At 39.4% G+C, this 13,531-nt stretch overlaps 1 protein-coding gene across 1 annotated transcript in view; it reads right to left on the reverse strand.

The window, feature by feature from the left end:
* Nucleotides 1–13,531, reverse strand: part of THSD4 (thrombospondin type 1 domain containing 4) — a 98,150-nt gene that overhangs the window by 15,241 nt on the left and 69,378 nt on the right. The window contains exons 3-8 of the mRNA XM_026053008.1: nt 12,121–12,296; nt 8,704–8,800; nt 7,530–7,772; nt 4,078–4,207; nt 2,263–2,467; nt 1,513–1,686 (exon numbers count right to left, since the gene is read on the reverse strand). Of these exons, the coding sequence (XP_025908793.1) occupies nt 1,513–1,686; nt 2,263–2,467; nt 4,078–4,207; nt 7,530–7,772; nt 8,704–8,800; nt 12,121–12,296 (1,025 nt within the window). The remainder of the gene's footprint in view (nt 1–1,512; nt 1,687–2,262; nt 2,468–4,077; nt 4,208–7,529; nt 7,773–8,703; nt 8,801–12,120; nt 12,297–13,531) is intronic.

Genomic DNA, 13,531 nt, shown 5'->3' on the forward strand with positions numbered 1-13,531 from the left:
CAAAATCCAATTTTTACTTTCTGATCTTAAAAAGTTTGTGGTAAGAAAAAACACCAACATTGTCCATATCATCTGCCTCATTTTTAGATCTCATGTAAAACACATAAATAAGCATTGTGTAGTCATAACCTTCACATTTGCATGCAGAAATTAATATAGAAAATCCTCAGCTACTTTTAGTTATGCAGAGAACAAAATATTGATCTGGGAGAACAAAAAATATGATGCTAAAGCCCTCACTGGAATATATGTACCTTACTTGGGTGAACTGCACCAGCTGACAGTAGCTGAAAAGCTTTTCTAAGAAAGATTATTTTTAATTCCACTTTCTTTTAAAGTGCTTTTTTCTCTCTCACTCGTAAAAATAAAACAGAAAAGATATTGCCACTAGAGCAAGAACTAGTGCAAATGGCAGTGCACTACACACATTCTTTAGCTGGTAACTTTCTGGCAATGCACTTCAAGAACAACAAAAAAACTGAAATAACAACTACACTCTAATTGTGTGAAGATTCTCTTCAATAAAAGCTTTTTGAGTTTTCTGGAAGCTGGGAGTTTTGCAGCTTTCTAATTGCAGCAAAAGTTAGATCATCTTTCTTAAAATTGAGACAAATACTGGTCCTATTTGTGAAAGTCATCCTCTTCTGCATCTAAAACGTTGAATAACTTTTGATGGGGCTATCAAAAATGGTCTAAATAATAAATCTGTAAAGTTATGAAGTCCTACAATTTAAATTGATGAATAAAACTATTCGTCTACCACAACAAAGAAAAAATGGGAGTTAAACCAGGATTTTTAAAGAGACTGAAGGCTCTTTTTGATTGTAGATGAAATCCAATCTGGTCCACAAGAGGGATCAAAATACCATGCAGACTGCAGCTGTATGAAAGTACATACTTACCTATTAAAGAACTTTGAGCCCAATCAAGAAATAATTAAAACATAACCACCTCTTTTTATAGTTTTCATGCTGAGAATCTGACTGTTTAGAATAAAAAGAAAAATATCCATTTTCATAAAGAACAGAAATCTTGAATCAACCTTGTCTGAGCCTGTGGAGTGTTCCTGTCTTCCTGCAGCTGAAAGGCCATAGTTTTATGCATCAAGCTTAAACCTAGACAACAGACCTCAAACTCGCATTACCTTCAAAAAAGCAGCAGCAAGACATTAAAAATCTGTTTTTTTAGACTCAGAGCTAAACAAGGCTCTGAAAAATAAATCTCAACACACTCAATCCTTTTGGAAGTTGAGATTCAGATCCAGTTTTAAATCCAGATGTTTGGTCTTGCACCCAGACTCTTGTCCTTCCTATGGATTCTTGAACCTACCACAAACTCAGGGTGTCTTTGGCATCATTACTTTTTGTTTGTTCTTACCTGTTTTACAGATATTTTTTATATGGTATAATTTTAGAGAGTAAGAGGGATGTACGTATGCATATTTTCTTTTTCTGATGCATCTTGATTTTTTTTAGAGGATTTGGCAGCAATAAAGGTAAGAGAAAGCCTTACCCTGTCACTCCATTCTGTAAGGAACCAGCTCTTTGCACAGGGACCCATATCACAGTTCTCAATATCATTCGGACGCAGCTTCATGTTACACTCCTCATCATCAACAACGTCTCCAAGGTTACTGACACATTTCACATCTCGAGTCCTCTGCCCCACTCCACAGGGTACTGAACACTGTAACAAAATGGAGGTCACATCAGGATTCTGTACAACAATTGCCATGTTTTTTCCCTCRAATTTGGAAACATTCTGCTCATTTATTCCTATTAAGACATGCGCGGGAGCTGCGGAACTACTCTGGAATCACTTGAATAGTTTTACAATCACATTCTTGTCTATAGGGTATTCTACAGTATCCTGCATAGATTCATTTGGGAAACATAAACTCGAACGGTATATTCCACTCAACAGCCATGCTAAAYGAACTGCTGGAATCTGGAGAGTAGGATGCATAAGCAAGAGACATGAAAAGGAACACAATTTTTAACTCCTGTTAAAAGGAAAGGCCTTCTCCTCCTSCTCTGTTTTTTCCAGCCTCAGAGAATGCTGACAGCTATGCATGTCCCATTGTTTGCTTTTGTTCTATACAATCATTCTTTTCTGTTTTCTTTCTGGTTACAAATAGTACATTTTCAGGGTCGCAATCACACAGGTTTTTAAACAAAGACACGTTTCATGCTTTACTAGCACTAGGAGAACATTCTTGTTTTCTTCCAGGGTTCCTACCCCAAACTCGTGGGTCGTGCTTACCGAAGTCCACTCCGTGCGGATCTGCCACTCGCTGCAGATCTTCAGCTGGCAGGTGCTGGTTGTCTCCGGCTTCTCCAGGTGCTGGCAGCGGTACTGCTGAACCGTCAGCGTGCGGTTGGCGTACATTTGGCGACACAAGATCTGCCGATGCTGCATACCAAGACCGCATGTTTTGCTGCACTCCGACCACTCCCCTATATCCCAGCTAATGCAAGGAAATAAAAAAAGGGTCATTTGTTTTGTAAATATTTCTCCAACACACTAATCCTGTAATGCTCTGAAGACAACTCTAATGGTGTGTTCTGAAGCTGGGTCAAAATCTTAAAATAAAACTTAAACCGYTGCCTGTTTAAATTAATTCCTTATGAAGAGACCATTAAATATCTACAATCAGTCTATTTGTAGGGGTTGATACCAACTAGTATGCATACAGATTACTCAATGGCTTCAAAAGGCATTCATTAATATATGCATTAACTTTAATACATGAATCAACTAAATTATACACCAATAACATTTACTGACAATGAAAAAATGAGTCACAAAACTTTAAGAGTACATTAACCACTAAAAATTGCTATTTGTATTTTAAGAATCTGTATTTTGTTATTGTAATGACATGTCTTGAAACTTTAAGATCAGCATTGCATAAACTTTACAGACTTTTTCTGAACACAGTTCAGCAAAGGCTCTAGAACAGCTGAGGAAAGCAGTAGCACCAAAAGCTCCAAATGTCCATAGGCACCATTTCACCATTAAAATGGGAATGGCAAATGCTGAGCAATGAATAAATGCATTTAATTTTACAGATGGGAAAAAAATCTAAGAATATTCTTCTAATTTCAATAAAGACTTTACTGAATTCATTTATTGACTTTTGTATAAATACATTTTCCCATTTTAGTTCCCTTATACAAATAAGGGAAGTATTTGAACTGCACTGTACTACAGTGTGTAATCACACACTACTTCAGAACTCGAGGGAAGTGAGTGAAACCTCTGTATTCTTTTTAGTGAGTTTTTATCTTCATTTACATTCTTGACATTATCCTCTGTGAATAAAGGAAGCTGAATTAACATGAGCTGTTAGAAAAAAATGGAAAAAATGTTTGGTGATAGAAGACCTCTCCATGGAAAGTGCTTCGGGAGGGAGTTCTTCTGAGCAGTCAGACAGTCAGACTGTTACCTGCAGGAACTCCTTGTCAAATGACTCAAATGGCACCATTACCAATTTCTGTGGGGTAGTGACTTGCAACCGCTCAGAGCAGAAGTGCTGAAGAAAGTGATGACAAGAGAGATGGAAAATACAGCTGCTGAGCTGAAGGAAGGGCTCTCTATAATGGCTCCTGGGTTAACATCTCTTTCGTCTAGGTACACAGCTTGGGCAAATGGACATTTTGCTTCTCTTGGAAAGAAGTCTTCTAATATCAGGTGTAGCTACTTTTTTTTTTCTTTTCTTTTTCTTTTTTTCTTTCCCTGCTAACTGTCCCTTTTTTAGACAGACAAGTGCTGAAGTCTGCCACTTGGAAAAAAAATACTCCCAAAGAGAGAACACAGGTATGGTGTGTGCCTTAACAATCACACAAACTTCCCTTTCGTGTTCTCTGAGTGCCATTAATACCTATGAAATTAATACCTACAAAGAAAAGAAGGCCACCAATAGCTAAGGGAGAAAATCCACTGCACTTCATGAGACAACTTCAAAGTACTTCGTAGCTCAAACTAGTTTCCTACTTAAAAGAGCCTCTTTTCATGTGCAAAACTTCCATCATCTTAACTTTGTTATTTCAATCAACTTAAATCACAATGCCTTACAAAGCTGGGCATGGGAAGAGGTTGCAGGCCTCCTCTTCAGGAAAAGGCTTGGTGCTGCTGTCACAGTAGCCCTCAGGAACCTCCTCATGAGTGACTCTGTTGACACAGTGGAAAATGGGGTACTGAGACCCTGAAATGACAAAACAAAAATTAGGTGATGCACTGCAGAAGATCCTACAATATAAACCTGTCATAGCAATAGGATCCAACCCTGATGTAGAAAGAAATAGCTTTATAACAGGATATTTAGACTAAGTTTTTATCCATAATATCGCAATGCAAGGGAAAGTTGAATCATATATTGTTTAAATTATAATATTAAGGGAAATGCTTAGTATACAGAAAGTACAGCAGGGAATTGCAGGAAAGGCTGAGAAAGCATGCTATATTCTGCCTGCATGAAATCTTAATCTTGTAATCAGAGATTATCAAAAGAGTAAGGTGCTAAGGTGTCTACTTACTGAAAGAGTCAATTATTACATATTCAGACAGGAGCATAATCCCCACCCTTCTATTTACTAGGTTGAAAAAGATTTAACTTTGTCATGCACACATAATTCCTTTCTCATTTCTACAGAAGTTGTGCAATCTTTGTTTTAATTCCTTTTAGAAGGTAGGCCCAAGCTCTGCCAACTCTCTATGTGTCATTTTTATATCATACAAAGCAAGAGCAACCCCTGCTCCTGCATGGGCACAGCAAGGACACATGAGTAATGGTTACAATAATAGAAGCCATGGTAATAGAAGTCACTTGATTAAAAAAGAAACAAGGCTCAGCCAAACAGCAGGGCTTCAAGATGCACTCCACGACTGCCAGTTCAACCACTTGATGCTAACCAACACCTTATAAAAATTAGGCTATTTTAGTTGTTTTAGGATGTCTGTCCTACAAAAAAAATCCAAATAAGTTTGGTGGAGAAGCCCTTGCAGTGTAAACATTGACAAGTGGGCAGCTAAAAAACAAAACAAAAGAATCCACAAACTAGAAAATAAACTGTGAACAGAAACACTTAGCTTAGATTCTAAGCAAGTTTATACCACAGAATGCAGTAAACCCAAATGGAATGTTATTTAAAAGACAAGCAGATACTCAGCTTACACTTCCTCCCACAAAGATTTCCTGGAATGCTTTCCTCCTCTTACTACTTGTTCTTCCCAGATTTTGTGTTTGTTGTTTTGTCTTTGAAATGCAGGGATAATGTGTACTTGTTCCGAGAAAAAGATTTGTTTCTAACTAAAACTTAACTGACTGATTTTTACACTAATATACTCCAGAGTTTGAGGACATGTGGCATGCAACCTGAGGACCATCAGAAATGCCTAACGCTCAGTGTCTGCAATTGGGAATAGAAGCAGTTAAAAGGCAAAATCCACCTGCTGCTTAAATCAGGTTTAAGCAAGCACTGCTCAAGCTGGGCTCCACTGCATTCACCCTGTCCTTTCTCAAAACTTCTGTGCATAACTAGGAAAGCTACCACGGTATCTCCTCAATGTACTGCATGTAAAGGGTCTCTAGACCAAGCATTATTAGGACTACAGCCTTTCAGCAAAGTGGGTTTTTTTTTCCCCATGATACTGGTCAGTTATGAGGAAAAAAGCGTATTAATTATCAATGCAGCAACTTCATCTTTCTACCAGATGTAGAACATTTTCTGTTCCTTAGACCAAAAGTAAATGCTTACATGTTTACAAAGGCCTAACTGCACACCTCTGAGCAAAGGCAAAAAGAGGGCACCTTCCCAAACATGGGAATTCTGCATTTCTCCAATTTTGCTACTATCATTTTGACTCAGATTTCAGTAATATTACTGCCAATGGCTACCAAGTCTCTGAAGACATGGCAAAACCATGGCCAAAGGCAAATAAGGTCCAGAGAAATCACTTCCACCCTTCCAGCAGTCCCCTTAGGAAGCCATGGAAAACATGGCCTACCCCGTGGTGTTTGTGCACCTGCATCATATAATTTGAATACACAATTCACCACATATATGATAAAACAGCCCACTGGTTGTTGCTAAAGAACAGTCAGGTGCAATTAAGGAGTGCACACGTATCCAAGTCATCTTAAAGTATTAACCAAAATAATTCTAGTTTACATTTCCTTCTTTTCTCCACAAAAAGGCCCAACTCCCAAGAGCTATCTGGCTTTATCTGCTGTAATGTAGCACCTACTTTTGCAGTGAGTTCTCCAAACAGGACAGATTTCTCAATATATTGTCCAGGATGAAGAAGGAAAAAAGAAATATTGTGTGCTTTGTAAATAATTATTGGAACTCATTACCGTGATACATATAGATGGGAGACCACAATACTACATATACTTTAACCTTCTTGCTGTAGGTCAGCTTTATTCCTAAGAATAAGAAGAGGTATATAAAGAAAATTAAACCTATTCCTTGCCCCCACAAAAACAAATGTTGCATCTTTCTAATCGCCATCTTCTCAAGAGTATATTTCCAAGTTCACTGCACCTGTCCTGCTTTAGAAACATTTTACTTTTATGCAGCAAGGCATATTTTCTGCTGCAAAAAATAGACTGCATTTCCCAAAAGAGTATCTCTACCATCTTTATAAAAGTGAATGCAGTTCACAAGTAATTCAGCATGTTCAGAAGTAATTTGTTTTTGTCTTAGTGGTATCTGTAACTGTAACGTGGATAATTGTCTGGACTTGGACCAAATTTCAACGTGTCCTGTCATTACAGAATGTGATTAATTGGGAAGCAGATGTCAGTGTAGGAGATCTGGTGACTGTCTTCTCAGCTAACTTCCTTCCCTGGCAGGTTTGTATTTCTTAGTTCTGTGATTTTCCAGGTATGGTCACCCTTATGACTACAAAATGGTTTTCTTCCAAATAACTGCTAGTGTCAGGCTTTGTTGAGTCGGTAATCACTGTGAATGTTTTATGGCAGAGATTTGGCTGGCAAGCTTAAAATAACATATGCATCTCCTCTGAATAGGTCACTAATTAGCAGTCTCTTCCCACTCCTCCCCTACAAAACCTTCAGTTTTCTAAAGTTGTGTTATTTTGACACTACAATATTCAACTAGGCAAGGAAACGTCTGATGGAATCCCTGTGACACCTGCTTGTAAAGAAAAAAAAGGCACCTGACAAAGCTGAGAGGCTCAAAGAAAGGATAGAAAATGTCAAGAGTGTTGGGAAAAGTAGCTATGTGCCAGGAAAGTGAGAGAGAGCAGCTTGCCACATATTCTCTTCTACTTTAATTAATGTAAATGCTTTGCACTTCTTATTTTCATTGTTTGTGGTGATAGAACACCTACTACTACAGACAGGACTTTTCTTTGTAAAAAAGCACTGGGTCTAGATATGTTCTGCATATATAAGAGCTGCTTGAGTATCCACAGTGCTTCTTCCCTTCATGCTTCTTCCCTCCCAGGAATAAAACCTCCCATGTCATCTATTTTCTGTGCACGCTGAATGAAGCACTTACCTTTCCCACATGTAGTGGTGCACTCAGTTTTCCCAATCTGTTTCCAGTTGTGTTCCCGGTTTTGTCTTGGTGGCTGCACAGCAGGCACCTGGTTTTCTGGCTGATGAGAAGAAAATCTTCCTGGCTGAATAACTGGAAAACTTCCAGTTGACTGTCCAGTGCGAGTGTCTGTCTCCCTATGCAAATCCTCATCCTCGTGATTTGTACCTTCTGGAATTTCTAACTGACCATTCAAGGGCTCCCCTGATGATGGACAACAACAAAAAATTAAAATAATGAGCCTCACTTGCAAATATTAGTCTATGTTTTCAACTAATAGCCACGACACTAGAGTATTATTAAATTTTAATCTTAACCATCTTTAAACTGCTATTCACAGACTTCCTAGTACTGCTCTATGAAGACCCTGTTATTTTAGATTAAGACAACCAAGACTCAGCCAGCAAATACATTAAAAACTGAACAGTCTCCAACCATGCAACATGCAGTAGTTACTGCACCCAGTGTCCACATTTCCCAAAGCCTGTCTTTGTACCACGCTCTGCAGTCTGTGCTCACATGTCGCAGGACAGCTGTTCCTCATTACTAAACAGACTGCAAACACACTCCAAAATTTGTCAAGGCAAGTGGTGAACATTAGAAGTCAGACCCAAGTCACTTGCCAATTTTCTGCTTCCCTTCCGAACCTGACGCTAGTGCACACAGCCCGTCTCCACGCACGGAGCTAGGAGCACCAGCAGCCCACGTTCTAGCTCGGGAAGGTAACAGTTTTATCCTTCATCCTCTCCAGGTGGGAGAGGAAACAAGAAACYGGGAAGGGTTGTTTTAAAGTATCTCTAAACATTAAGAAAAAAACTCTTACTATTTAATTTCTGAGATATGGCTACAACATTCCAGCTCAAGCAAAAGCTACGCTTAATATTTTAAGTAAAAAATCACTAGTGAAATATGAAATATGTGTAGAAATATGTGACCAGCTTCACTTCCTCATAGGCCAGTATAAGTCTGCTGAATTTACCAGATCTAAGCAGACTTCTCTTTGAAGTTTGGTGAAATTCCCTGCCTCTCCCAAATCAAAGGCAGCATACAAACACTGAGCCTAATGGAACGAATTTCTCCTTTAACTTATTAGGTAACAGAACGTGCTTAGTAATATGAAATAGTGGCATTTTACCTGGCCTCCTGTGAGCAAGCAACTGAGGACTAATGACATTGTCTCCTGGAATGATATACTCATAATGTATACCTGGATTAGGCTGCTGATGTATCATCTAAAAAGAGAAACAGCCATATATTCACTTCTTCCACTTGTTATATTACTAGTGCTTAAAAACGTACTTTTAATCAACTGCGTAACAGTATTTTTCATTGGAAATGACCAAAATTTTGCTTAATGGCTAACTACAAAAAAAGCAAAAAGGCTATTTGTTTCTGGAAAAAAAAAATCAGGTTAAAATATTTGCAAAATGAACAAGGTTGTGATGGCAGAGAACTTGCTTCTCTAGAGCTCCTGCATGGGCGCAGAACAGGCAAACGCAGCCAGGAGAACTTCACCTTTTGCCACTAGGTGGCAAGAGATTCGCACGGGCAAAGAGGGGAGCACCGGGCACCTTAGAAGACTGTCTAAGTATTTGTGTACGTAAGGAGCCGGAGAGATGCTGCAGGAAAGTCGAGCAAGGAGGAAGCAAAGCGGTGGCAAGGTCACCTCAGAGCCCATACTGCAGATGTGCTTAACTCCCTTGTTCAAGGCTTACTGCTTACACCCRTCTGGGGTGGTGAGCACGTGTGGGTGAAGTCATCTGTACTGCTCATAAACCAAGTGCTTCCTTGTATTGCTGAGCAGCCAACGGTTCCCAACTTGATGGAGGCTTAGAAGCAGCCAGCAGACTTGCTCCCAGCATGGACACTGCACCATGCAACCCTCCTGCAGCCTTTCAAATGGATTTTTAACCCAATTAAGACCTAACGCACAAGCAAACAGATTCCCACTGTGTTGCAGCTAGCCAACTGGTCTTTCTTCAAGTGCTCCTTACAAAATATGGGTGGAAACTTCACATTTCTCGCCTTCACACATGAAAGCCAAGCTGAGGGATTTTAAACCCTTGCTGCACAACCCCTGCCTAAGAAGTCATGAAGGGGCCACTGAAGTTCAGTGCAGCTTCCTATGCGCTTGCTCAAGCAAAATTACATAATAAGATCTGAGCAAGAAGTAACTTGACAAAAGTTCTTTAAAACTGTTTGCAGCACACACACTGTGCCCAAAGCTGCATTATAAATATGAGGATACTAGTGACTACTAACTACCTCAAATGAGCTTGGATGCCCCGAGCACTGCCTCTACTGACAGTGCTGCTTTAAAAGGCAGAGTTGGCCAAATGCCTCCCAGTACAGTGTCATTTCAAATACCTTCCTCTTTTTGGCCAAATTGCTGGCCAAAAAGAAAAAGCCCTGCAACGCCACTAGGTGCATGATCTAGCAAAGCAACTACATTTGCTACAACAGTGAACCCCAGCTACAGATTCGGCCCTGCATTTATCCACATCTCTGAATCACTTTCCCTTGCCAACTGTGATAACTGCCCAACTGTGTCCCATGGACATTATTTACTTCTCTAAGCCACCTGCTAATGCACTGCCTGTAAATCTGTCTGTAAGGGCTCAGGCCCCACAGCCTGCAGTGCCAGGGCCCTCTGCAGGGTGGCTCCACTTTTGAGCCAGTGCACCTAAGTCTTTGAAGCAATGTGCGCTACAAATGAAAATCTTGTTTTTCTTTTAACTTGCTAATTAAAGCCTGTTATAACTTAGAGAGGGTTTTTTTTTTCTCTCCTTCTGATTACTTTGAGACTGAAAGACAGACAACATGATCTGAGGGAAAAAAGACAGAAAGGCATTTGGAGCTACTATCAGCACATCTCTTCATTTTTCCACAGAGAGTGTAAAGATGGAGAGTATGGATCAAAAGAGAGTTGTTGCACAACTCAGGAGCTATGAGATAAACCATAGAAAAGGGGGGGTTGTATCGGTGCAGCTAGAAACTCCAAACCCACATGGGAAAGGTTGTGYCATGCTGATGCTTGATTCCCTTTCATCTAGCACTCTGCAGTTTTCATCCTCCTGTACTGTTCTGAAAAAGCTACTGAGCTGTCAGCTCATCAGGAGCTCTGTTCCTCACGGCTAACAAGAAACAGCTCAGTCAGGAGAGCAGTCTACCTACAGTAGCAGTCAAAGAGCAAATGCTGACACTATGCCCATCAATCACATCAGCTTGGTGGCATTCATTGTAGAAGAGGTGAGAAAAAGTATACCTAAGTAAGCTAGTGTAATAGCAAAAAAATCTAAATCAGTTAAAATAAATTTCTCCTTTTCTTATTTTTTAAGGATACTTATTTGGAAATATCTGTTTTATTTACTTCCTGATCCTTTCCTCTCTGGGTACAGCGGTCATTGTGTATTAGGCATCTGTGTGCTGACAAGAAAAACACCTCAGCTCACACCGTCAAATCACTTTACATAATAGCACACGGATAAACTTTAAAAACCATGGAGCTTGTCCTGTGGAATCTAGGAACCTTTTTAGCTAATCTCACAGGCTTTCCAGTCTCACACTGCAGTCAATCAGAAATTATTCAAATAGAAATAATGTCTGTGCAATTATTGTGCTGCTTTAATAAAACATCATATAGAAACAACGGGGGAGTAACTTTGCCAGCATCTAACTCTTCCCAGCTTCCCTGAGGAATCAGGGTTGTTACTGTTTGTTTTCCTACGGAACAACATGTTCATTTTTTTACCACTTGTTGCACTAACAGGCAGCAAAACTGGCTGGATAAAATAACTGGTATCACTATTCCATATGGCTTTTACAACCAATACGGTTTAGCACATGGAAGTGAATAACCTCAGAACACATAATTTATCTTCTAATAAGTTATAATCAGTACCAGTTATACTCAAAATTTAATATGATGCAGTAAAACCTGTCCCAACTAAGTAAATAGTTTTTTCACCATCTTCYATGTGGAATTGCCCCTCCAGAACTGCCCTCTCCTAGGCAATTTTTCTACCCTCTTCCTTTCTCAAATGACTGTTTTTCTATGATTTTCTAGTACAGCTTGTTGTTCAAATTGCCCTGATCTCACACTTTTTTTTTTCACTTGTATTTCTTTCAAAGAAAACTGAGATGGTATCGCTCTGTGAGAGGTCTTGTTTGATCTAGTTATTTCCTTCAGTTCACTGTAAAATAAAACTATGCCAACCATGCCTGAATAGGAAACTATCTGGAAGAAATCCATTTCACAAAAAATATAGGTATCTGTATGTTCTACCTCTGATTTTACTGAACAGGCAAAGTCAGTTTTACTGGGTCTATAAAGTTGGAAAGCAAAAGGCATCTTGCCTTTTAGACTTTCTATGATCTAGAGCAAGCTGGGAGTAACACAAAGTAACAGTAAAATATCAAAAATGCTCTTTCACGATTAAGGAAACAAAATATTAATGTCTTGTTACTGAAAGTGATTTTACTGTTGCATGTTAATAGTAACTGGAACAAATATTTTCCATCAGGAAATTACATCTAAATGGAAGAAACTTACGTAGACATCAAGGACTTCATTTGTTGGGCCATCAGCTAAAAACGACTCTCCCGCRGTGCTGGAGATCTCATTGGGGCGCTTATAGGTGAACATGGTCCCGCCGCCTTCGTACCTCCCAGGCCGATCGATTGCCCAGTTTCCATTGATGATGGACCGTCCTGACCGACTCCGCAGGGCTGGTGAGCATGGAAACAGAAACATAAGCACTTTGATCAGAAGGAATCATCTTCACATACTGGTGTTCAGTCAGATTCATGTATGTGCGTTGCACTGTCCTGTGTKCTCCAGGGTAGAGCTGTGTGACTGTTAAAAACTATAATAACAGTTACGCAGGAAAAAAGCAAGAGCATAAACTTTGGCTCAACACTGCTTATATTTATGATGCAAGAAAAGAAGAAAAATCAAAGATAAACTAGACGCTTTTTCAGCAGCTTCTCCCAGGATGCCAGGCAGTGCTCTCAGCCAGCCAGACTAGGGCCCTGGATCCCAAGAAAGTGGTGTACTCCCCATTGAAGCAACTCTTTATTCAGTAGTTTAGAGATAAATTAAAACACCAATGCAGATCACTACATTATACCGTAGGCAAGCACCAATCAGTTTACTGATAAGTCCAGTTTACTGGACTCATCCAGGGTTGTCAAATATTCTGGCTGTTCTCCACAAAGTCACTTGGCTGCTGTCTCTTTGTCAGACTGCTTTTCTTTTTGACAGAACATCTGCAAAGTCCAGATCTGCAGGCCTGTTTGGAATGAGAAGCTAGTCGAAAATGTCAGTAAGGCAAGTGATTTTGCTAATTGGATACTAGATAAGGAAATATAAAATCTGGATTYAATATGCAGTGCATCCACCTTGTAACTATGGGCAAGTTCCTCACTTGCTAGGGTTCCTTTGCTCACTCTTGCTTTGACTTCCTTCATCGTCTACGTGACTACAATTTTAAGTCCTTAAGTCAGAAACTCCTGCCATATGCACAATTTCATGGAATAYAACTGTTATGTGGTTTTTAAAATACAGTAATATCTTGCGGCCAAAACCATGTTAGACACTGTATATGTACATAAGTATAAGTAAGGAAAGAGATGATCCCTTCCCCAAAGGGTCTATTTGCAGAATCTTCTATTTACTTATATGTAAAGTTGTTTTTTTTTTAATATAGACTTACAACAAAACAAGCAAATCCAATCAAACTCTTGGCTGTAGGCTCTATACTGCTTGGCTGTTTTTTTTAATGTAAATTCAAGGTACTGGCTCTCATACTATATAGCTTCAGGGCTGACCCAGTTACTTCAGAGACTGCTTGTTCTGTCACAACAGTTTAGTAGTCAGGAGTCTTGCTGGAGAATTTTCTGCCTTTTTGTATTCCTGAAAAATATTTGCCATAATCTTACTTAAATAAAAAGTCAAAATGGCC

Source organism: Nothoprocta perdicaria, unplaced genomic scaffold, assembly GCF_003342845.1.
Source record: "Nothoprocta perdicaria isolate Ctin4 unplaced genomic scaffold, notPer1 scaffold_113, whole genome shotgun sequence".
In the NCBI taxonomy this organism is placed as follows: domain Eukaryota; kingdom Metazoa; phylum Chordata; class Aves; order Tinamiformes; family Tinamidae; genus Nothoprocta; species Nothoprocta perdicaria.